The 24,490-nt window shown below is 57.2% G+C and overlaps 4 protein-coding genes across 4 annotated transcripts; 3 read left to right on the top strand and 1 right to left on the bottom strand.

Moving 5' to 3' along the window:
- Positions 1-581: 581 nt before the first annotated feature.
- Positions 582-8,020, bottom strand: CABP4 (calcium binding protein 4). The gene is made up of 6 exons (XM_069565121.1): positions 7,553-8,020; positions 7,139-7,169; positions 6,907-7,050; positions 5,422-5,531; positions 4,954-5,101; positions 582-4,842 (listed from the first exon to the last, which is right to left on the bottom strand). The coding sequence occupies exons 1-6, from the start codon at positions 7,928-7,930 to the stop codon at positions 4,814-4,816; spliced, it is 840 nt and encodes a 279-aa protein (XP_069421222.1). The 5' UTR covers positions 7,931-8,020; the 3' UTR covers positions 582-4,813.
- Positions 8,021-8,723: 703 nt separating this feature from the next.
- GPR152 (G protein-coupled receptor 152) lies at positions 8,724-11,414 on the top strand. Its single transcript, XM_069565376.1, has 2 exons — positions 8,724-8,818; positions 9,975-11,414. Exons 1-2 carry the CDS (start codon positions 8,724-8,726, stop codon positions 11,377-11,379), a joined length of 1,500 nt encoding a protein of 499 aa, XP_069421477.1. The 3' UTR covers positions 11,380-11,414.
- Positions 11,415-16,096: 4,682 nt separating this feature from the next.
- On the top strand, positions 16,097-21,726 carry CORO1B (coronin 1B). Its single transcript, XM_069565107.1, has 11 exons — positions 16,097-16,306; positions 17,090-17,289; positions 17,707-17,829; positions 17,954-18,083; positions 18,227-18,408; positions 18,501-18,620; positions 19,273-19,377; positions 19,462-19,607; positions 19,964-20,021; positions 20,826-21,104; positions 21,252-21,726. The coding sequence occupies exons 2-11, from the start codon at positions 17,092-17,094 to the stop codon at positions 21,375-21,377; spliced, it is 1,467 nt and encodes a 488-aa protein (XP_069421208.1). The 5' UTR covers positions 16,097-16,306; positions 17,090-17,091; the 3' UTR covers positions 21,378-21,726.
- A 50-nt stretch (positions 21,727-21,776) lies between these two features.
- PTPRCAP (protein tyrosine phosphatase receptor type C associated protein) lies at positions 21,777-24,416 on the top strand. The gene is made up of 2 exons (XM_069565111.1): positions 21,777-22,206; positions 23,574-24,416. The coding sequence occupies exons 1-2, from the start codon at positions 22,204-22,206 to the stop codon at positions 24,177-24,179; spliced, it is 609 nt and encodes a 202-aa protein (XP_069421212.1). The 5' UTR covers positions 21,777-22,203; the 3' UTR covers positions 24,180-24,416.
- Positions 24,417-24,490: the final 74 nt, after the last annotated feature.

Genomic DNA, 24,490 nt, shown 5'->3' with positions numbered 1-24,490 from the left:
TTTCATTTCTAATGTATTGTGGACCAATGCTTTAGTAAGATAAAAGCCCACAGTTTGTATTAGCAGACTAATCAGAAAATTATTACATTTCAATAGATACGATCGAACAAACATGGAAAAAAAAGAAAAGTTCTAATAACCATTCATTGAAAGTGGGCAAATTAGCAATTAACATAGAGCTGTTGCCATGCCCATCATTTTTTGTCACTTCACAGTCTTAAGTGATTCTGTTAGAAGTTTTTCTCTAACCAGAAGTGATTCTCCATAAGACTACCTCAGAGATTTCCCTGATGGTCCACTGGTTAAGAACGCACCTTCTAGTGCAGGGGATGCGGATTTGATCAGGGAACTAAGATCCCACATGCTGCGGGGCAACTACGCTGGTGCGCCACAACTAGACAGAAGGCCATGCCGTGTAGGAAAGAGCCACCGTGCTGGCACAGCCAAAAATAATTAAAAAAAAAAAAAAAGACTATTTCAGGGATCTGCAAGCTATACCTTACATGCCTGATATAGCCCCCAACTAAGAATGGTTTTCACATTTTTGTAATGGCTGGGAAAGAAGCCAAAGGATAATAAACTTTTGTGACACAAAGAAGTTTATGAAATTCAAATTTTGGTGTCAGTAAGTTGCATTCAATTAATTATTATTTGTCAAATTCCCTACACAGCCACACTTGTATATTGACTTTGGCTGCTCAGCCATACAAACTACTATAAAGAGCAACAGAAATCACATGGTCTGCAAAGCCTAAACTCAACTATCTGGCCCTTCACGGACAAAGGATGCCAGCCCTTAGTTCATATGAACGTGTCGACAGAACACCGAATCGCAAGGTTTAAAGTTTCAATGTGACCAATGCGCTTAATCTTTGCTAGTTAGTTTACGTAATCCAAGTTGGACTGACAGCAACACCATCCTCAGGAAATAATGAATCTCCAAACTCTAAATATGATTTCTTTTTAGTTGGAAAGTGCATTAATAGTTGCACGCAGCTTAGGAACATTAGATTTCCTTAGTGGATTGTAACTCCATTTACCCCTGACACTTTTTCCCCCCATAGTCCACTTTGTAGTCACACTAGCTTTCTTTTGGTTAATTCTCTCCTGCCGCTGCTGCTGCTAAGTCACTTCAGTCGTGTCCGACTCTGTGTGACCCCGTAGACAGCAGCCCACCAGGCTCCTCCATCCCTGGGATTCTCCAGGCAAGAACACTAGTCAATCTTTTTTCCAAGCTGTCAGTTTCAGCCTTTCAGTTGGCATTACGCTTTGAATGTGTCTCTTATATGTGCACTCAGCAGTGGGGAAGAGCCTGGGTATCTGCCTTTTGAGATCTGCTCTCTGCCCTTGTAGTAGAAGAACCTCTGGTTTCTAGCTGGGCACAAGGTCCCCCAAAATAAAGACTGCATTTCCCAGCATCCTTTGCAACCAGCTGTCCCAGATGCAGAGCCCTGGGGATATAAGTGGTTCAGGTTGATTGCTCCCTTTCTTCTTTGTTTCTGCTCCCATTTTGTCCCGTGGGAAACCAACAAATGTGGCTACACCCTCAGAATGGCAGAGCAGCCAGCAGAAGAAGCCTAAGTGCCTGAAGACCATACAGCTGGATTTCAACTAAGACTCTTCCTGTGAGGGAGATAAATGTCCATCCAGTTTGAAGTGAAGTGAAGTCGCTCAGTCGTGTCCGACTCTTTGCGACCCCATGGACTATAGCCTACCAGGCTTCTCCATCCATGGGATTTTCCAGGCAAGAATACTGGAGTGGGTTGCTATAAGGTATTGCTATTTGGGGTCTCCATCACTGACAGGGACCCTAGTCTAATACTGATGTTTTCTTCTGGGACTGAAACTCCAACTTTTAACCAAAAAAACACTTAACTTTCTTTTACTTATTGTAATTTTTTAAAGAATTATTTCTACCTTCTGTTTTAATGTTTTCTGTAGATTTTTCTTAGCTTTTCTTCCTCTTTCCCAGACTTCTACTAGCTTAGTCAAGAATTCTTCACTTTCTCCGTTTTCCTCCTCTATTGATTAAACTGTTGAGAATGGAACATTCTACCTCTATTTCTGTTATATTGGTCGTTACCCTTACATCATTAACAAAATCTCAGTGAATCTTTCTACTCTAGGAAAAACAAGAAAAAGGTTTCGGCATATCTAAAATATTCTTTCCTATCTTCCATTTTATTTTTGTCTAATTTTTAGTCCCTCCTTGTTTTAAAATCCCCCAAATTATTTTTTTTTATAGTTAATGCTTCTTTAGAGCTACCAGTACGTTTACTGGTTTCTTTCCTGACTATTATTTAGTACACACTCTGCCTTGAATTTTCTTCTTACTGAAGCCATCCCTTCAACAAGAGTTTGGGGGTGAGACACCCTTTCTGCCTTGTGTTGTTGAAAAAAGTTTATAGTTCATCTTCACTCTTGAATAAGATGAGCTAAGTGTAGGCTTCTCAGCAGGCACTTCTTTTTCTTCTACACACTGAACAATTTATTCCATTTTCCTCTTGCATCTACTGTTGTCAATGAAAAAAAGGTCTTTGGAGAGTCTGGTTGCTAATCCTTGGTAAGTAATCTGACTTCTCTCTCGAGTTGTTTACAAGATTTTCCTTTTGTATTCTGCAGTTTCACTGGGATGCATCTAGATATACATTTCTTTTTATTTATCCTTCTCCGGCTCCAATGTGCTCCTTCAGCCTGGGCCCTTGTCTTTGTGGAAGTCTTTATGGAAAAATTTTAACCATCATCTCTTTGAATATCGCCTCATGCCCATTTTCTACATTTTCATCTTCTGGGACTCCTAATGACTGTGGTGGTTGTTGTTCGGTAGCTAAGCCGTGTCTGACTCTTTGCAACCCCATGGACTGCACTTCCTGTCCTCCACCCCAGGCTTCCCTGTCCTTCACTGTCTCCTGGGGTCTGCTCAAACTCATGTCCACTGAGTCAGCGACACCATCCAAACATCTCATCTTCTGTTACCCCCTTTTCCTCTTGCCCTCAATTTTTCCCAGCATCAAGGTCTTTTCCAGTGAGCCAACTCTTCACATCAGGTGGCCAAAGTATTGGAGCTTCAGCTTCAGCATCAGTCCTTCCAGTGAATATTCAAGGTTGATTTCCTTTAGGATTAACTGGTTGGATCTCCTTGCTGTCCAAGGGACTCTCAAGAGTCTTCTCCAGCCCCACAGTTCAAAAGCATCAATTCTTCGGTGCTCAGTCTTCTTTATGGTCCAGCTCTCACATTCGTACATGACGACTGGAAAGACCATAGCTTTGACCATAGACTTTTGTCGGCAAAGTGATGTCTCTGCTTTTTAATACAATGTCTGGGTTTGTCATAGCTTTTCTTCCAAGGAGCAAGTGTCTTTTAATTTCATGACTGCAGTCACCATCCACAGTGATTTTAGAGCCCAAGAAAATAAAATCTGCCACTGTTTCCATTTTTGCCCCATCTATTTGCATGAAATGATGGGACTGGATGCCACGATCTTTGTTTTCTGAATGTTGAGTTTTAAGCCAGCTTTTTCACTCTACTCTTTCACCTAACTTTTAACTGCTCTTTAATATTTTCTGTCATTCATCCCTCAATGCTACCTATGGGAGATTTCTCAGATATAGCTTCCAGTTCATTAATCTTTTCTTAAGTTGTGTCCAATCTGTTTGATTTAGCCCTTGATTTTTTTTTCATTCCAATGGCCATATCCTCTATTTTTAGACATTTTATTGGGTTATTTTTGTTTTAATCTTTCTATTCAGTTTTCATACCATGCTGTTACGGATAAGGGTCTCTCTTGTTGATTTTGCCCCGGTTTTGTTTGCTTTTGCGTTTGCTTCGTGCTCTCTTTTAGAGTGTTTCATATCTCCACTTTGGAGCGCTGACTCTCCTGTTTCCTGCATCTGCTGCGTCTCCCTCATGGTGACTTGCTTCCTTTTGTGACTTGTCATCCTTTGTCATGAGTTCATCTTCAGACATGACAGGGGTGTTTGGGTTTTTTTTTAAAGGCTTACGTGCCCTGGGTTGAAAGAGTGTCTTTCTCAGCAATTTTTTTTTGTTTTGTTTTTCCTATTTCTTCTGCTTTTCACACCACAGAGATAGACCACACTCCTGCTTGACATGCAGACCTGAGTTTCAGGTTCAGGTTCACTGGGGTAACTTTTTCCACTCAAGGTTGAACATCTGCATCTTGTCACTTTCTCAGGCTTGTGGGTAGCGGTATATTTTGGCCCCCTTTTCAAGAACAGGGTAGCCTGTTGAGACCCTGGAATGTACGAAGGTCATGTCCTGCTCCCCAGCCTCTCACAGGTCCCTCTTGGGTGTCTGAGCCCAGACTCCTGAACACCTGAAGCCCCCACAGCCTCTGATTCCTCCCATCACTCAGCTTTGGATTTTCTCTTTGTCTCTGGTAACTGGGATCATCCCTGTCTTTCAAGTTCAGCTTAAAAAATTTTTTCCCACGTATAAGGAGTGAGAGGAGCCCAGCCACCTTTCTCAGTTCCCCATTTTACCAGAACCACCCACTACACTGCCCCATCTCTGAATGCTGCTGATGGTAGGGAGCTCCCTACCTCCCAAGGGGCTGGAGAGAGTCAAACCTTGTCACACTAGGGAATGACAGACAGTTGAGGGCAGGTTTCCTCCAGGCCACTCCGGTGGAAGGGAGGCCAGGATGAGGGTGGGCAGGTGACATCACAAGCCAGCTCTCCAGCCAGAGGTTATCAGAGCAGAAGCCCAGGGGCTGCTCGGTCTCTTTCATCCTGGGGCCTCCCAGGGAGGACGTGCATCATGAACCTTGCTGGTGTGTCTGGGGCCAGAGGCGCCTTAGTGGCGGGACAGCATCATCACGAACTCTGCAGGAGAGAAGGGGCGGGGTTTGAGCCGGTCCAGGTCAGCGATCCCAGGAGGCACTGGGCTCGGCCCGGGAGCCAGAAGGATCGGGCTTGGTCTGGGAGGAGGCTCACCGTCAAAGTCCACGGTGCCGTCCCCATTGAGATCCACTTCTTGGAGCATCTCGTCCAACTCAGGACCCACCAGTGGCTCCCCCAGGAGAGCCGGTGCTGCCTCCCGCAGCTCTGACACCGTGATCCGCCCATCCCTGTCCCTGTCAAACTGCGATTCCGGCAGGACTCAGCCCTCCTACCCTCTTCCTGCGCCTGCTGCCACCTTGCCTGGACACCCCCACTTCCTCCATCCAAACCCTCCTCCTCCTCCCAGACTGAGGCCGTGAACCCCCTGGCCCCGGGAAAGTCCTCCTAGGTTACCCCTCAGCCGGGAGTGACTTAAACCCTCTCCGACCCCATTCCCAGTCCTAGTCCCACCAGCTGCAGGGCTCGGGGCCTCCAGAGGCTGAGGCTCCCAATCTCCCCTGAGGCCAGGAAGGATGCCACCCGGCACCCACCCACCCACCGGCCCCCCGGGGGGCCCCGCACCTCGCGGAAGGCAATTCGCAGCTCTCGCAGCCCCAGCATGTGCGCCGTCTCCTCCCTCAGCTTCGGGCCCATCATCTCCACGAATTCCTCAAAGTCCACGCGGCCACCCACTGCAGACCCAGGCAGAGGGTCACAGTGGTGGGGACTGGGGCCCAAGGAGGGACCCCAGCCCCTCACCCACTCCGTGTCCAGGAAGGATACCAACTTCCATGTCCCCAGGGGTAGGAGGCTGCAGCCCGGGGCTCTGCTGGGGGCAAGATGCTCAAGGGCTGTCAGTGAAGCACCAGATGTGGGGGACTGAGACCAGGCTGGAGAACCAGACAGCCCCGGGTTCAAAGCCTGGCTGTCCCACTAATGCTGTGACCTTGGATGACTCACTGGACTTGCCTCCCCATTGAAGGACAGGGTGCTATTGCGGTTGGAGTTCATGACTGTAAAGTGCCGGAACCGCACAGGTAGCAGTAAAAACACCTTAGAAGCATACACCGGTAGTCCCTGGATTCTAAGAGGCCATCAATTATAAAAAGTACCAATGGTCCATGAATAGCTTCGGGAGAAAGAAAGAGGCATGACACTAAATATTCACATCAATTGTAAATCACATCCCATTTTGGGAACTGTAAGGGAAAAAAAATTTGCTGGTGTCCTGGGATGAAAGGAACCTGATATTTGATAAATCAGCTGCGGTGTTGGAGAAGACTCATGAGAGTCCTTTGGACTGCAAGGAGATCCAACCAGTCCGGAAATCAGTCCTGAATATTCGTTGGAAGGACTGATGCTGAAGCTGAAGCTCCAATACTTTGGCCACCTGATGCAAAGAGCTAACTCATTGGAAAAACCCTGATGCTGGGAAAGATTAAAGGCAGGAGGAGAAGGGGACAACAGAGGATGAGATGGTTGGATGGCATCACCGATGTGATGGACATGAGTTTGAATAAGCTCCAGGAGTTGGTGATGGACAAGGAAGCCTGGTGTGCTGCAGTTCATGGGGTCGCAAAGAGTCGGACGCGACTGAGCAACTGAATTGAAGTGATACACAAGGGCTGCCCATCAGACATTTAATCGCAAAGAGTGGCCAGGGTTCTGTCCCGCTTGGCCTCACCAACAAACCTTAAGAGACTTTTCAGGATGATCAAAGAGAGGCAGAGACAGCCCAGGTGGCTGGTACCAGCACAGACAGTTTTATCTCAGTCAGAGATGGAGGTCCCCAACCTGAGTCCCGTGGGTCTCTTGTGGATCACCCGGTGCCTTCCTAGTCCCCCTACCCTCCGTGTCCTGGGGCCAGTGTCATCAAACTGTCCTGGAAACTGCCACCCGACCCCCCTCACTCCACCATTACCCCTGTCTGATTGCCAGAGCCACGGCGCAACACCCTTCCGTTCTGGGAACCTTAAGGCTGGAAAAGGACCCTGGCGGCAAAGCCAGGTGGCTCCGCCCACCAGCCCGGCCCCGCCCCACCCCGGGGAGACGGGGTCAAGCACTGACTCCGCATCTTGACATGCTGGGAGACCTCGATGAGCTCCATCTCAGTGGGCATATAGCCCAGCGTCCGCATGCACTCGCCCAGGCTCCGGTAGCCGATATAACCGTCGTGGTCCGTGTCAAACTCCTCGAAGGCGGCCTGAAGCTCTGCAGGGGAGGGGGGTCAGGCTCAGGCAGCCAGCCAGCCAGACTCTGGGACATCTCCCACCCGCCGCTCCCAGCGGGGGCCACTCACCATCCAGCTCCTCGGGGCCCAACTCTCGGTCCTGCAGGGGCATAGACCAGCATGTTCCCGGGGCCAGTCGGGGCTCTGGCCAGCCTTCCTCCTCCAGCCCCAGGCCACGGTGGCCTGGGCAGGGCCCGTCCCACAAGGGCAGGAGAAAGCAGCTGAAGTCCCAGAAGAAGAGTTGACCCCCTTCATGCTCCTGGGGGCCCTGAGCTGCCACAGACCCCTGGGTTAGTGGTCTAGCTCCACCTATTACCCAGGCTGCCCCTCAACTGCAGAAACCCTGCCCCCACAGTCCAGCTCTTGAGTCTGGAGCAGAAACTGGAGGAGGCCTGAGTATCAGGGGAAGGGTGGGCTGAACCTGAGCCCATGAGTCCCAACCCCACCCCCAGGCCCCCCAACCCTGGCCCGGGCCCACCTGACCTTCCCGAAGATGCGGTTGAGCAGGGGCCCGTATGTCTTCTGAGCAGCATCGTGCTGGGGGCCAGGACGGTGCCGGTGGGACTGGCGACGAGGGGCCGGCCCAGGGGCTGAAGGGACGGGCCCCTCCTGCCCTTCTCTGGTCCTGGAGGGGTCCTTGCTGCTCCCCAGGGCCTCGGGGCCCTGCATGGGGGTCTGCTCCCCAGAGCTGCTGGGGCCCTTCCGGGACCCTCGGAGCCCCTTCTCCTTCTTGCTGCTTCTCTTCCTCATCAAGGGGGGACCCTCAGCGCTGCTACTGGAAGCCAGGACCCCCACGGGGGGCTTCTGTGGTCCGGGGGCCGGGTCTGGGCCATGGCGCCCCCTCCCCTGCTCTTCGGCCATGTGGAGGAGGGTGACAGGACTCAGAGAAGCGGCACCAGGGAGCACCCCTGCTTCTCAGGACCCATAAAGCTGCTTATACTCTGCCACCCCGAGGGCTGATGACCAGGGATCGGGCCCTGAGGGGGATTAGGGTAAGTGAGTCAGGCAGCCCAGGCCCTAATCCCGCCCTCTGCCTTCGGGTGTCCAGATAGGCAGAGCCGATCAGTCAAGGGAACCATCCTCAGCAACATGGGTGCCAGGACAGAGTGGCTGCAGTGAGCTTCAGACTCCAGCTCTGCCACTCACGAGCTGGGAGACCCAGCAAACTCACCTCTCTAAGTCTCAGCTACCTCATCTATAAAATGGGAGCAGTGATGCTGAAGCGTCAGAGAGCCCAGTTTTCTGACATGAGCAGGACTCAGCTACCGCAGGACATGGGGAAGCATCTCAGGCAGGAGGAAGAGTGTGTACAAAGGTGGGAGGTGGGAGACAGGGCAACATCCCCACCGGAGCAGGGGTGTGTGAAAGGAAGGAAGAGAGGCCAGATCATAGGGGCTTGGAATCACGGGTGATTGAGGGTCACAGGGGTGACATCAGAGGAGGCGCACCCTGGGGGACCCAGAGCCTGCTCAGAGCTGGAAGGGCCCAGGCCGAGGGCTTTCGGCCATCTGGCCCTGTCAAGGATAGGGGGCCCTGGCTGGTCACTTGGCCCCACTGGGCTGGGGTTAGGGTTTCCCCAGCGAGCAGCCCCATGAAAGATTGATGTCCTCTCAGCTTGGGTTTCATGCCAGCAGCCTTAGTGCCGCCGGGCACCATGCAGCAGGCCCCAGCGTGGGGCTGTGTGGACGACTGGACCTCTGGGCAGGCAGACACCTCTGCTCCTTCCAGCCAGTGGCCTGCACCTCACAGGTAAGCCAGGCCTTGCCAGTTGGAGCCTCAGGGGGTGCCCTGGGCTCTGATTCAGTAAGGACTGGAGCTTGCAGAATGGGGTCTGCCTGAGTAAGGGCCCTGGGGGTGGGGAGACCACAGACTAAAGATCAAATGGCTTGAGCTATGAGCCACAGGCAGGACCCAGGCTTTCCAGGACATCTGGTTTTTCCGCCTCAAAGGGAGCCTGCCTCCCCCCACTAAGGAGGTAGGGTGAGGGCAGCAGGCTTCTTGGGACTCAGCCACCCTCATCCTCATCGCGCCGCTGAGCCCCTTACCCTCTTTTCTAATGAGTAACCCCAGGGGGCAAGGGAGCCCCCCCCCCCTGCTCCGGCCCCAGACCCCCTGTCCACTCTTGGGCCCAGGGGACCCTAAGCCTTTCCCTTTGGAATCTTTGTTTCGGCGGCACCACATGGCTTGCAGAATCTTAGTTCCCCTACGAGGTATTGAACCCCTGTCCCCTGCAATGAAAGCATGGATCTTTAACCACTGGACCACCAAGGAACTCTGAATCTCAAACTCTTGAACCCAGGATACTGACAAAAAGGGAGCCTGCGATGCTTTGACCATTTGGGGTTGTTTTGTTTGGGCCGCACCATGCAGCTGGAGGGATCTCAGTCCCCCTACCAGGGACTGAACCCAGGCCCACAGCAGGGAAAGGCCAGGTCCTAACCAGTGGACCACTAGGGATTTCCCAAGCGGTTTTTAAACTGTGTTCCCTGGAGTTCTAAGGGTGCGCTCCCTCCTTTAACCTGAGCACACCCTTTTAGTTCACATAGGAGCTCTGCTATAGTATCTTATTGAAATGAATTTGAAAGCCTCTGGCTTGGTCTGCGTGGATGCAGTGGGATTCTGGGCAGCAACATAATTAGAGTCCTGGTGCCCACATTCCTATCTCAGACCTTGCATAAGTCACCTTCCTCTGCACCTTTCTCTGCTTACCTGTAGGATGGATTGCAGGAAGACTAGGTAAGGTAATCTCTTTAAAGTCTCTGGCAAAGGCTAACCACCCCAAAGTTGATGATGATGGCCCAGAGAGGGACAGCGACTTTCACAGAGATGCTCAGCATCCTCTCTCTCCTGTTCAGTCATTCATGCCTTCATTGATTCACCAGGTGCCCACTCCATGTCCAGTCAGACACTGGGGACCCCAGATAGACACTGCTATGGAAGCCAGCCTGGGTGCCCCCGGCCACTGGCCCCGCACAGAGCTCAACGACGAGGACTACCCCCAGGGCGGCTGGGACACGGTCTTCCTGGTGGCCCTGCTGCTCCTGGGGCTGCCGGCCAATGGGCTCATGGCGTGGCTGGCTGGCTCACAGGCCCGGCAGGGCGCGGGCACCCGGCTCGCTCTGCTCCTGCTCAGCCTGGCTCTCTCTGACTTCCTGTTCCTGGCAGCAGCAGCCTTCCAGATCATGGAGATCCAGCATGGCGGGCACTGGCCACTGGGGACGGCTGCCTGCCGCTTCTACTATTTCCTCTGGGGGGTGTCCTACTCCTCTGGCCTCTTCCTGCTGGCCACCCTCAGCCTGGACCGCTGCCTGCTGGCGCTGTGCCCTCGCTGGTACCCTGGGCGCCGCCCAGCCCGCCTGCCCCTCTGGGTCTGTGCTGGGGTCTGGGTGCTGGCCACCCTCTTCAGTGTGCCCTGGCTGGTCTTCCCCGAGGCCGCCGTCTGGTGGTATGACCTGGTCATCTGCCTGGACTTCTGGGACAGCGAGGAGCTGCCACTGCGGATGCTGGAGATCCTGGGGGGCTTCCTTCCTTTCCTCGTGCTGCTCATCTGCCACCTGCTCACCCAGGCCGCCGCCTGCCGGCCCTGCCGCCGCCACCAGCCTGGGGCCCCGGCCTGCTGCGGCTTCGCCCGCGTGGCCAAGACCATTCTGTCAGCCTACGTGGTCCTGCGGCTGCCCTACCAGCTGGCGCAGCTGCTGTACCTGGCCTTCCTGTGGGACTTCTACCCCGGCTACCTGCTCTGGGAGGCCCTGGTCTACTCTGACTACCTGATCCTGCTCAACAGCTGCCTCAGTCCCTTCCTCTGCCTCCTGGCCAGCGCCGACCTCCGGGCCCTGCTGCACACCGTGCTCGCCTCCTTTGCAGCCGCTCTCTGTGAAGAGAGGCCGGGCAGCTTCATGCCAGCTGAGCCACAGACCCAAGTGGACTCTGAGGATCAGATGGTACCAGGGCCAGTGGCTGAGGCCCAGCCACAAGTGAACCCCACAGCCCAGCCACAAGTGAACCCCGAGGCCAAGCAGCAGGCGAACCCCGAGGCCAAGCAGCAGACGAACCCCGCGGCCCAGCCACGGGACGACAACAAGGGCCCACCCCAGCTGGATTCTGGGGCCCAGTCACAGGCAAGCCCCAAGGCCCAGCCCCCCGGGCCCACTACCAGCTCAGCCCCCAGTGCCTGCGAGGAAGCTTCCTCCACCCCAGCCATGGATTCCACCCTAGAGGTCCCCGTGAACCTGGCCACACCTGCTGCCTCTGAGGGAGGAGGCCCCAGCAGCGCTCCCCGAGAAGAGGCCCCGGGCGCGGGCCCCACATGAGGGCTCAGGAAAGTCCAGGCCCGCCAGGACAGCAGAAGAGCTGGGGGAGACGGAGGAACCAGCCCGTCAGAGAGGAGGACGGGTACCATGGGGGAAGTTCGCGTGGAAAACCCCTACTGAGTCCCTTGGGCCTGGCAGACGAGGCTTGGAGGACGTGAACATGAAGCAGCCAAAATCCTGTACGGTTTGTTGAACGTCATGTCCCTGGTCCCAGCAAGCTCTTGCAGACTTGGCCCCCACACAGTGGCCCAGCACCGCCCCCCAAGCTACCACAGGTGATGGTGTCCTGTGGGTTCGGCTCTCCAGTGCCCCCCAGACCCCACGGACAGCCTCCTCCTTAGCCTCGGTCCTGCAGGAGAAAGACCCTGCAGGAGAAAGACGGGCAGGGCTACTTCCCCAGGCTTGATCCGACCTTCCCTCGATCCTTCCCTCCCTGCCCTCCTCCCTATCCCGACCTCTCACCTGGATACAAGGAGCCCAGGAGGAAGTTCCTACAGTGAAGGGAGGCATGTGGGAGCCATTGGGAGCCCGGGGCCTTAACGGCCCACAAGCGGACTCGGCAGCCTTATCCTCCAGTCCCCTACCCCACAGGCAGTGAGGCTGGGGCCGGACTTCCTTCAGCAAGGTTGTGAGCACAGAGGCGAGAGCGGGCAAGACTGGATTCCAATCCGGCTCCGAGTGACTCTAGACAAGCTGCTTCACCCTCCGAGCTCCTGTTGCATCTGGCATCGTGAGGATTAAATGAGAAGGTGTGTGAGGTGCTGGCAGGAACTGGCACACAGAAGGGGCTCAGTGAACAGATGCTTCGTAGACATCCAGGGATGCAGGGGCTGGGGATGATGAAAGGAGGGGACACCTGGCCGGAGCACCTGGGATCCTGTGAGCTTCCGGGCAGATGAGCGCGCCCATGACCAGCTCTGGGCTGCAGACGGCCAGGCGGCCTGAGAGAGCTTGGGGCCACCTCTGTGCCTTGGGCAGCTCCAGGGGACTTCAAGGTCTGCTACGTTTGAGGGTTCAATGAGTGTTCCCCTGCCCAGCCCCCACCATGGAGGAGGCACAGAGTGCCCTGGTCCTGCCTCTGCCTCAGCCCCTTCCATACTCTCAGCCCAGATGCAGAGATGGGAAGATGTCCCAGCAGAGAACTCTGGGAACCAGTGGCTCCAGGGACAGCACAGGCCCCTTGGAGGTCACACGGTGTCTCCAAGCAGAGCCAGCCTTCTTCCGTCTCCAGCTGCAGACCCTGCAAGAAAAGCTAGGAAGTGCTGAAGTTCTATTTTCTCCCCCACCCCACTTCCTTTTCATACACATCACTCTCTTCTGGTGCTCACTCCACCCAGCTTTCTCTCAGTCCCTGGTTCTAAAACCATGAACTCTTTCTCCTTTCACCAACCCCCCTGCCTCCACCGCCCCACAACCCTTTCCCTTAAGCTCAGCACTGTGACCTTTAGAAGCTGAGGGGTGCTCTTACCAGTAGGTGTAAAGGACAATGACATTTTAAGTGCTACCCTTCCCAGCTTGCTACAAAGGCAGGCTGAAGTGGTTCAGTGAGATCTGGGTTCTGGTTCCCAGGCCTGTCTTTGCCTCAGTTTTCTCCTCTGTAAAATGGAGTGATAATGTTCTCTTCGCAAATTTGGCTGTTGTGATCATTAAGCCAAACCCAGGGCTGGAAGCCGGCTGGGTGCTGGTGGTGGTGATATGAGCAGCATAACCATAGCGCTTCCTGGAATTCTGGCCACCGAAGCTGGTGGGAGAGAGGTTTCTGGACAGGCACAAATTTGTTGAACTCATTAATTCAGCAAATATTTATCAAGCACTTGTCAAGTGCTTTTCCAGCCAGCCTTCCATTTTGAATGGGATTAGGGCATGACCTCCAATGCCCCTCAGAGGTTGTTTGAATCCTGGTTCTCCACGACTCACCAGGGGTATGATCCTCAGCAAGGCTCTTGGCCTCTTTGAGACTCAGCTTCCTCATCTGTAAAATGGGGCTCATACTAATGGTTCCATTTTCTGAGTGTTAATCCCTGTGAAGTTCAAAGATCCTTGCCTGGCACAGAGTAACTGCTTCATAATTGTTAGCCGTTAGTCTGATTATGCCAGTGGGCATCACCGGGCCTCACTCAGGCCCAGGACAGTGCAGACCCACCACAGCCCATGTGGTGGCATCCTGCCCACCAGGCATTGCCCCCACCACCACGCAGCCTCCTCCTCCACTTTCCAAATGTTTTCACACTCCCACCCCACTGGACTTGTACACTTCCTGAGGGCAGAGTCTGTGCTGTGGCTCCCTTGCAGAGTGCCCCTCCTCCTGCTCCCAGGTAGGGATCCTAAAGCCTTTCCATACGACAGGCAGATCAGGGATTAAATCCTCAGTGCCAGTCACCTGGCTTCAACTCTGGTCCATCCTCCTAACCCCACCTCTTGGAGAGTCCCTCCTTCAAGGTCCCAGGAGGGACCCCCCTCACACACACACTCATAATGGGTACTTGCTATCCAGGAGAAAGAGCAGCATCATGAAGGGTTTTGTGAGATAAAGAGGAGTTCTCCTGCTAGCCCACAAAGGAGGGCTTTGCGTTGGAGGAACATGCACCCCCAAGGCCAGAGGGGATGAAAGGAGGCCTATCCCCCACATTCCACAGCCCCTCGACCTTACGCCTAACACACTTGATGGGGTTGAACTCCTGTGGCCCACTGGAAGACTCATGCCTTCTACAGGTGAGAGACACACTTCCCTCTCCTTCACAGGGGCCAGACATGGACTCTGAGAGCTGTGAATATGAACATTTTTCAATTATGCATTCAGAGCTGCTGTTCATTCATTCATTCAATATACATTAATTGAACACAGACTGTGTGCTAGGTCTTGTTCTAGGTACCGGGGATCCAGAGAGAAAGAAGGCCAAGTGTGGTCCTCAATTTGCTGACATCTTAGTGGGACGAGGCAGACAAACAGCAAAAACACAGATAATTAGGGAATTCCCTGGCAGTCCAGTGGCTAGGACTCTCATTTTCACTGCTGACGGTGCGGATTTGATTCCTTATCAGGGAACTAAGATCCCACAAGCTTCTCAGTGTGGCCAAAAATAAAAAATAAATGAAAGCAAATATACAATAGTTATATAATATAACACAATGCAGTGATTAAGAACATACAGGGGGAACAAGTAAGGACGAGAGAGTGATGGGTGAGGGGGATGGTCAGGGAGGGCCCTCAGAGGCGAAGACATTTGAGCTGAGACCTGGAGGAAGTGAGAGATGGAGCCTTTTCAAGTTGGGAGGGTGGGGAGAATTTCCAGATGGAAGGAACAGGATGTGCCAAGGCCCTGGAGTGGGAAGGAAGGTGGTATATTGCAGGGGTAGGAGGGTCAGTGTCATTGGACCATGTGCGCATGCAGGATGGAGGATGGTAACAGGTGGAGGAGGGGCAATGACTGTGGGGTTTGCATCAGGTGGTGAGGAAGGGCAGGGTGAGGGGCTGGGGATCTGGTATAGGCTTTAGTCAGACCCCTGGCTATTGCCTGGGGGGACATGATGGAGAAGGAAGTTTCGTGACTGCCTTCCCTCTTCCAAGCCTCCCACACTCTGTCCTGGGCTGAAAGGACTGGCCTGTCCTAGGAGTTATGGAGCAGTGGGAAAGGCAAGGGCTTTGGCATCAAACAGAGACTGAATACCCGATTGGAGGGTGCAGAGCCTGCCTGTGGGACTTACAGGGACACCTAAGCCTCCCACTGGAAAAGATTCTGATGCTGGCAAAGATTGAAGGCAGGAGGAGAAGGGGACGACAGAGGATGAGATGGTTGGATGGCATCACTGACTCGATGGATATGAGTTTGAGTAAACTCCGGGAGTTGCCGATGGACAGGGAGGCCTGGCGTGCTGCAGTCCACGAGTTCACAAAGAGTCGGACACGACTGAGCGACTGAACTGAAGCCTCCCAGGGTGGGAGAGGGATGGGTAGATCGGGGAGGCCAGTCTCAAGAGCTGGCCAGGAGGAGGGAGGTGTCTGTGCCTAAACTTCCAGGTTTCGCACGCAGGGAGGTGGTTGGGGAGAGCAAGGAAAGTGTGAGGGGTCTGGAGGTCATAGCACTGTTTCTCTTTTTAATAAGGAGGCTGGGCAGGACCCAAAGGTGTGCACCAGGAAGAATGGGAGGGCTGGGCCTTCCATAAAACACCTTCATAAAACACCGCTGTTTTATTTACATTGTACCAAGAGTAGGTACCTTTGTAACTTAAGAGGCACACGAATATGTTGTCCTTCAGTCACGAAGTCTCTGGCTTTGCCACCCCATGGCCTGCAGCACGCCAGGCTTCCCTGTCCTTCACCAGCTCCCGAGTCATCTCGAGTTTGCTCAAACTCATGTCCATTGAGTCGGTGATGCCATCCAATCGTCTCATCCTCTGTCGCCCCTCCTCCTCCTGCCCTCAATCTTTCCCAGCATCAGGGTATATTTTGGAGTCAACGTGGACTCCATCGGGAAGTACTCACTGAGGTGGGGGACTGGGAGGGCGGGGCTGCACCCGACCCTGACGACTCCTGAGGAGGCCGACAAGAGGAGCAAGACGGGAAACCGGCTCGAGTCTGCAGCCAGGCTGCACCACACCGGCCCCATCTTCATCCCGGCCCCTGCCCCTCTGCCCTAGAGGGACCCGAGGGTCCGAGGGGCGGGGCTCGTCCAGGCCCCGCCCCCGTGCCCCTGCAGTCTTCGGCCCCGCGCTCCTCGTGCTCCTGGCCATCAGGCTCCTGCCTGCAGCCTCTAGCCCCGCCCTTCCACGCGTGACCTCGGCCCCGCCCCCTTGAGCCCCGCCCCGCCCCCTGTCCCCCGCCTCTTGCTTCTCTGTCACTTCCTGATTCCCGCTTCCTGCTTCCCAGAGACTGGGATCCGGAGCCACCCTAGGACGAGGACGGTGCTGCAGCCTCTGGGCGTCCCTGGTGAGCACGATGGATTGGGGCTGGGGGCGCGGGCGTAGGGGTTGGGCGGGACTTCGGGGGCAGATCGCGCGGAGCTGCGATGGGGGTCGCAAGTCTGAGGAGCACTCCCCCTCCGCGGTGCCCCACCGTCAGTCCCAACTCCCCTTGGCTGCTCAGTCTCCCCCCCAGGAGCCAGAATCCTTGAAGTTAGACTTCTGCTTCACCTTGGACCCCTTTCTGAGCTGAGCTCCGAGGCTCGGTGGCTGGGAGCGGCGCCCTGACCCCGCCCAGTCCTGCCAGACCCCCTGGACTGGCCTGGGGCTCCCTGCACATTCCTGCAGGCACTGCACATTCCGTGGGACCCAGCACTGTGGCTTAACGCAGCGCCCCAGCGGAGATCATTCCTGCCTCCTCTGTCCTCCGCATCACCCTGCTACCAAATCCTGGGGGGAAAGGGCCCTGCTGGCGACTGAGACCCACCAAGAAGCTAGGCTTGCACTGGCTGGCCACCTCCCACCTCCCTCACACATACCAGAGCCTGGGAGAGGCCCCCCAAACCCCTCAGGTCTCAGCAGTGGCTTTGCTGGAGGTCAATGCATTTCCACCTTCAGATCCCCATTGAAGAGAAGCAGCCAGACCTGCACTGTGACCCTATTTTGTTTGTAACTGGGGAAACTGAGAGCCGGGCAGGTTATAAGGACCAAATCGCTGGCTGCATCCTCCCCACCACCCCTCGTGCAGCCCTGGGAGGGTTAGGGGTTGTCGGGATGGGCAAAGACTGACCTATGCTTCTCCACCCTGCAGTCATGTTTCGCAAAGTGGTCCGGCAGAGCAAATTCCGACATGTGTTTGGGCAGCCTGTCAAGAATGACCAGTGCTATGAGGACATCCGAGTGTCCCGTGTCACCTGGGACAGCACCTTCTGCGCCGTCAACCCCAAGTTCCTGGCAGTGATTGTGGAGGCCAGCGGGGGTGGTGCCTTCCTGGTGCTCCCCCTAAGCAAGGTGGGCCCCGTCGCAGCTGGGGAGAGACTGGAGGCAGCTTGGTCTCATCTGTCAGGTCTCCGCTCACTTCACAGCCCGTAAAGTGCCCATCCCCACGCTGCTGGGCAGGTGTTAGAATCCAGATTTACTGCCCAGGAAGTGCTAACACACATGGAGAAGGTAGTTGTTTTTTGTTTTTTTTTTTTTTTATTGCCAAGGAATCAGGGTCAGAGGCAACTTTTCCTGCTCACCCGGTGACACCTGTGAGGAGGAGGTGGGTCAGGAGCAGGCAGAGCGAGAGTCACACCTGGGCACCTCTGTGCCAGGAGGGACCACATCACCATCATTCCCCATCCACGGAGGGGAGGACTCAGCTCTGGGAGGGACGGAGCCTGAGTTTCCTGGGGCCCCCTTGACTGGCCCCCCTCATGCCTGCAGACCGGTCGCATTGACAAGGCCTACCCAACAGTGTGTGGACACACAGGGCCTGTCCTGGACATCGACTGGTGCCCCCACAATGACGAAGTCATCGCCAGCGGCTCAGAGGATTGCACGGTCATGGTGAGGCGTGGGACGGTGGCGGGCCGGGAGTCTCGAGTATGATTCAAGCTTCCTGGCGGCAGGGCCGAACATGGGCTTCCGATGACCTCCCCGCTTCCCCCACCCCACCCCCGCGCCCCGACAGGTATGGCAGATCCCGGAGAACGGGCTGGTCTCCCCGCTGACAGAGCCGGTGGTGGTGCTTGAGGGCCACACCAAGAGAGTGGGCATCGTCACCTGGCACCCAACTGCCCGCAACGTGCTGCTTAGCGCAGGTCTGCACAGTGGCCCCTGGCCCCGCCCCTCACCACACCCTCTCCAAGCCCCCTCACACGTGAAAGCTGAGGCCTACGGAGGTCGAAACGCGGGTTCTGGTCCCCAAAGGGTGGTCAGAGCTGACAGCGCCCCCTCCCGGCAGGCTGCGACAACATGGTGCTCATCTGGAACGTGGGCACGGCGGAGGAGCTGTACCGCCTGGACAGCCTGCACCCCGACCTCATCTACAACGTCAGCTGGAACCGCAATGGCAGCCTCTTCTGCACCGCGTGCAAGGACAAGAGCGTGCGCGTCATCGACCCCCGCCGGGGGACCCTGGTGGCGGTATGCGGCCCCAGAGGGTGAGGACAACCGCGGACTGGCCAAGGGGCTCTCTGGGTGCACCGCACAGATCAATCCCTCCGTCTCCTCCGCAGGAGCGGGAGAAGGCTCACGAGGGAGCCCGGCCCATGAGGGCCATCTTCCTGGCCGACGGCAAGGTGTTCACCACGGGCTTCAGCCGCATGAGCGAACGGCAGCTGGCGCTCTGGGATCCAGTGAGTGGCTGTGGCCGTCCTGAGGGGCGGACGCAGGACAGGCTCCACCCTGGGCAAGCAGGGCGGAAGTCACCCAGAGAGGCTTGTCCCTCCCAGGTTGTCAGCCTGGCCCCTGAGGCACCCAGGACCCCAGCCCTGCCGGCCTCTTCTCTCCCTGTCCCTGCCCTCTGGCCTCCCCCACCTGCACACATCTGCCCGCAGCAGCATTCTTGGCCCCTGAAAGGCCCCTGCCTCCTTTGCTTGTCTGTTTCCACTCTGGCTGTCCTTGGAGCCCCAGTGCAGAGGCCTCCTCCTCCAGAAAGCCTCCCAGCCCTTCCTCTGAAGTGCTCTGTCCCCCAGCCTTATCCTGTAAGTGACCTCCAGGGGCCCCTCAGGGAAGGGGCTAGTGCTACCCTGCAGCCTGGCTCCCAAAGTGTGGGGACTTTCTCAGCACCTGGTTGGTGGCCTGGGAGTCATCTGAAGGCCTGGAATAGGCAGGGAAAAATGGGACTGTGGAGTGGAGGGGAGCCAGTGAGGCCCAATGGGGCACAACGTGTGGCTAGAGGGTGGGAGTGTTAGGGGCAGTGCCGGCCAGTCTTGAAGCAGGGCTGGAATGATGAGGGGAGGAAGCAGGTTCTGACCTGGCCCAATTATCCCTCAACCCACATACCAGGAAAACTTCGGGGAGCCCATGGCCCTGCAGGAGTTGGACTCTAGCAATGGAGCTCTGTTGCCCTTCTACGACCCTGATACCAACGTGGTCTACGTCTGTGGCAAGGTGGGGCTGGGCAGGGTGGGGGTGGGGTAGTAGAGAAGACAGAGGTGGGCCCTCGTGCTGACCCCTGCCCCTCCCACCCTCTAGGGCGACTCCAGCATCCGGTACTTTGAGATCACAGACGAGCCCCCCTACATCCACTTCCTGAATACATTCACCAGCAAAGAGCCCCAGAGGGGCATGGGGAGCATGCCCAAGAGGGGCTTGGAGGTCAGCAAGTGTGAGATTGCCCGGTAAGAAGGGCTGCTGAGGTGGGAGGGGGGTTCATGTTTGGGAACGCATGTAAGAATTAAAGATTTTAAAATTTAAAAAATAAAAAACTAAAAAAAAAAAAAAAAAAGGGCTGCTGAGGAGGCTGGCTGTAGGGGGGTGGGGTGGGGGCGGGAGCTGGACCCTACACACCCAGGGTGAAAGGTCAGATCACAAGAGGCTGCTCAGAAACAGTTACTGGCCCACTGAGGCTCTGGAGTCAGGGTCAGCCCATGGGAGGGCTCAGGGGAAGGACTGGATATGGAGAGCAGAGGGAGCCGGGAGAGCTGGTAGAGGGGCAGGTTCCACCCATGGGTCCTCCCTCCACCCCCTTCCCCAGGTTCTACAAACTGCACGAGCGAAAGTGTGAGCCCATTGTCATGACTGTGCCAAGAAAGGTGAGGCCGCCTTGTTCCCTGCCCACTTGCTCCCTTCTCTAGCAGACAGACCACATGGGGGTGACCGAGGTGAGGCCTGTGAGTGGGACATGGCTAAGTGCGAGTATAATCAGTGGGCCGCATGGACGCCAGCGTGCCCTGCTGGGGCAAGCAGCAATGAGACACAGGGTGAGCTGAGGCCTTGCTCTGGATGGATGCGGGGCAGCCTTTAGAGGTCTGCCCTGTAGGAGGCATGGCAAGACCCACCTCCCGGCTGGGGTAGGATCTCCATGAGGGGTGGGTAATAAGCCAGGTGAAGGCACGGAGGTGGGAGCGGTGAGAGCCAGGGAGTCTGGCTGCAATGGAGGCTCCCAGGAGGCGAGGATTCAGCCATGTGTGGCTTGGCCTCGGGGCCCCAGCTGAGAGCCTTGAACAAGCTCCGTTTCTCTACAGCCAGCATTAACTGAGTGCCATGTATGTAGCGTGCCAAGCCCGTCCAGGGAGCAGGGCCTGCCCCAGTTCACAATCCACAAGGCACAGACGTGGCTCCCGGAGTCCCACAAAGCACATAGCTGGCCCCTGCTTGGGGAGGTGGGAGGAGTCTTCAGAGGGAGCTGTTGGTGGCATCCAGAAGGGAAGTGAAAGGACAGATTGGAGCTTTAGAAAGGTCACTAGGGGTCAGGCCATTGGAAGACCGGTTGACGGGCTGCCAGCCTGGAGGTCAGAAGAGTGGCGAGGAGGTGGCTGCTCAGGGTCCAGATGAGAGGACCCTGCAGGTGGGCCCCCAGCTGACCCGGGCCTCCCTCCGCCGCCCCCCCGGGGCAGTCGGACCTCTTCCAGGATGATCTGTATCCCGACACGGCCGGGCCCGAGGCGGCCCTGGAGGCAGAGGAGTGGGTGAGCGGGCGGGATGCCAGCCCCATCCTCATCTCCCTGCGGGAGGCCTACGTGCCCAGCAAACAGCGGGATCTGAAGGTCAGCCGGCGCAATGTGTTGTCGGACAGCCGGCCCGCCGCAGCCCCTGGTGCCCCCCGCCCGGGACCCTCCATGCCTGCGGCTTCCACCAACATCGCTGGGCTCAGTGGCAGCCTCGCCGGAGCTGGGGTATGTGCCTCACAGCTCAGAGTGGTGTTGCCCAGGTCTGCTGTGCCCGCCCGAACAGTTCACTGCCCTCTCCTCACCCCAGGCCCCTGCCCGATGGTATATTTGGGGAGGGCTGTGGCTCCGCAACTCTTGCTGGTGTCTCTGCAGGAGGCCGGGAAGCTGGAGGAGGTGATGCAGGAGCTGCAGGCGCTGAGAGCGCTGGTCCAGGAGCAGGGCGAGCGCATTGGCCGCCTGGAGGAGCAGCTCAGCCGCATGGAGAATGGAGATGCCTAGGTCCCCGGCCTGTGGACACGGCCTGCGGACGCTGCTCCCTGTCACCTCCTTCCCCCCACCCCTTTCTCACTCAGCCTCTGTCACACCGACTGCAGGCTGGCTACCCTCCTGCCCCCTGCTGAGGGTTTCTGGGGCAGGTTCGGGGGAGGTGGGGGGCGGGGGGAGCCCTCCCTCGGGCCCAGGCTGGAGCCACCGCTAGGCTTTGGGCTTTGGTCTTTGTTACTGTTGGAGGATTTTTGTACCAAGGAGCACTTATATTGTGAGGGACCACCTCCCCCGCCCCCCCGCCAGCCAAGCAGGAGGGTTGGGCTCTATATTTTCATTCCAAATAAAATGCTCTTTCTAAAAAGCCAGGCTGGCCCTTCTGCTGCAAGGGTAGGGCTGGGAAAGGAAGTCTGGGCACCTGGGGACACGGGATACCCCCAAGGCTCACAGATGTGAGAGAGGGGGCCCTGAGCATGCCCCCCAGTCTTCCCTGACTTCTGTCAGGTAGGAGATCAGAGGCAGAAGCCCTGTGGACGCCTCCAGGGCCTGCCCTGCTTTGAGCCGGGTGCCCAGTTCCTTCTCTCGGAGGCCAGGCCACAGGCCCCATGGCCCCAGCCTGGCCGGGGAAGAGGCCGCTGAGGATCTGCTGTGGATCAGGGTGGTCCTGAGAGACCCTAGGGGCCCACCAGGGTCCCGTGGTGGGAGGGCTGGGCAGGGTGTTCTGGGCAGGAAGCGGAAGTGCCGATGAACAGCAGTTGCCGTTGAGAGCGAGAGCTCTCATTTCACACTCGACCCAGCCAGAGCTGGAGGTGGGAACCCAGCGCTGAGAGGCGACGAACCGATGGTGAGCATGGAGCCGACTGGGTCCTGGGGGCAAGGGCTGCAGGAAGTCAGGGCTGGAATGTTTGGGCCCCCTGGGAGCTAGGGAAGGACCCCCCACAGGCCTGGGGACACTGAGCAGTCAGGTAGGGTTGGTCGTGGGCAGAGGTGGGAGACCCGGGTGGGACAAACACCGGGCAGAGATTGGGCCTTTCTCTCACCTCACCTTAGACCTGGGCGTCCCTGGGATTCAGGAGGTGGCCCTCAGCGCCCCACTCTGTGTCCCCAGCCCCTCCCCAAGATCCCCCAGAGGTACCTGGGTGGGACAAACACAGGGCAGAGATTGGGCCTTTCTCTCACCTCACCTTAGACCTGGGCCTCCCTGGGATTCAGGAGGTGGCCCTCAGCACCCCACTCTGTGTCCCCGGCCCCTCCCCAAGACACCCCCCCCCCCCCAGAGGGACTCTCACCTGCTCTGCTCCGGAGCCTGGAACACGCGCACCGTCTCGACTAGCTTGCGTCCCTGGAGCCAGGCAGGCAGCCCGGGTAGGGAAAGGCCTGCCAGCACCTCGGCACCCCTCCCCCCTCACACCCCCCACCTGCCTTGTCTGCCTTGTTCCGACCGCAGGCTTCCTCCGGCAGCTGCACTCGCCTCCCCAGCCCCTGGCCCTGAAAGCCTGAGGCCCCCTGGGACCCAGTCGAACGGAAACGCTGCAGCTGGGGCGGTCCCACAGCTGGGAGGATGGGGGGGGGGGTGTCTCAGTGACCCCTGTCCTGGGACTTGGCCAAATGGAAGGAAAGGGTCGCCTCGGGGTTGGGTGCCTCCCTCCTGAGCCTCAGGAAGAGCCAGCCATGCCTTCTTTCCCTTCCATCCCCCCGCCTCCTGGGGCTGGGGGCAGAGTCTTAACACACTCAGCCAATATTTCTTGAGCCCCTACTCTGGGCTAGGAGTTGTTTAGGTGCTTAAGCCAAAAAGATCCTTATCTTCCTGGTGGGAAGATAAAACGATAAGCATGGCACACAAGCAGCGCGATCCCTGTGTTGGGGAGGGGTGGGTGAACAGGGCTGGCCGCAGGGGTGAATGTCAAGGCAGGCATCCACCCAGGTGAGGCCTCACCGAGGGCGCCCCGAGCCAGGGCGAGCAGGGAGCCGGGGAGCACTTGGGGACGGAGCATTCCCGACAGAAGGCGCAGGCAGGGTGCAGGCCCCAGGCAGGAGCAGGCTTCTGTGGTGCAGTGGGGGTGGGGGGGGCAGTCATGGGTGGCCGGCTATCACAGACCCAGGACAGGCCTTCGTGACTGAGTAACCACTTGGGCTTTTCTGCTGGACTGTCCCAAACTTGCCCAAGAGACAACCAACCCAAGCAGTGAGCCTCTGCCTGTCTCCCCACAGGATCTGCCCTGTGCCCTAGGGCTCTGGACACTGCTGGCCCTGCCCGGGGCCCTGGGCTCGGACAACAGGGGCAAGGGCTCCAACTCCTCGGTCACTGTTGTCCTGCTGCTCCTGCTGCTCCTGCTGCTGGTTGCTGGCCTGGCGCTGGCCTGGCGCCGCCTTAGCCGGGACTCAGGGGGCTACTACCACCCGGCCCGCCTGGGAGCTGTGCTCTGGGGCCGCACTCGTCGCCTGCTCTGGGCCAGCCCACCGGGCCGATGGCTCCGGGCAGAGCTGGGCTCACCAGATGAGGACCCGGAACGGCAGGAGGACGAGCCAGACGTGGAAGACGACTACGATCTGCTCAGTGGCCAAGAGGAGCGCAGATCCCAGGAAGAGGAGCGGCGGGGAGAGGGGCCCAGCCCACCGCAGGCCTCCGAGCTAGCCGGGGCAGTGCGCGACGATGACACGGAGGGCGGCCTGGGCCTCAGCTGCCAGGGGCCGGCAGGCTCAGGGGGCAGTGCTGAGGCCCTGCTGAGTGACCTGCACGCCTTCGCTGGGAGCGCAGCCTGGGACGACAGCTCCCGGGCAGCCAGCGGCCAGGGCCTTCATGTCACCGCGCTGTAGGCACAGGCCCTGTGACCACACCCCAGCCACCGTCCCTCTGCTTCTGAGCTGCCACAGCTGGACACAGCTGCCCTGGACTCAGGTCACCCCCGCTTGGAGAGCCTTGGACTGTCACACTCGCCCCAGTCCCCCCCAGTAGTTCTGTCCCCAAGTCTGCGTATCTCCGGCCCCTCCAGCAAGGCCATCCGTCCCCAGGTGCTCTGGGGAATCAACGGAAATAAAATCCGTCCAACTCCATGGATCTGTGGTCCTGTCATAATCCTTCCCATCCCTGAGCTGGGATTCGTCCACCCATGGCACCACCTCTACCC

This window comes from Ovis canadensis, chromosome 21 (genome assembly GCF_042477335.2).
Source record: "Ovis canadensis isolate MfBH-ARS-UI-01 breed Bighorn chromosome 21, ARS-UI_OviCan_v2, whole genome shotgun sequence".
Classification (NCBI taxonomy): Eukaryota; Metazoa; Chordata; class Mammalia; order Artiodactyla; family Bovidae; genus Ovis; species Ovis canadensis.
Note: the sequence above shows the minus strand (reverse complement) of the source record. Positions and strands in the feature narration are given on the sequence as shown.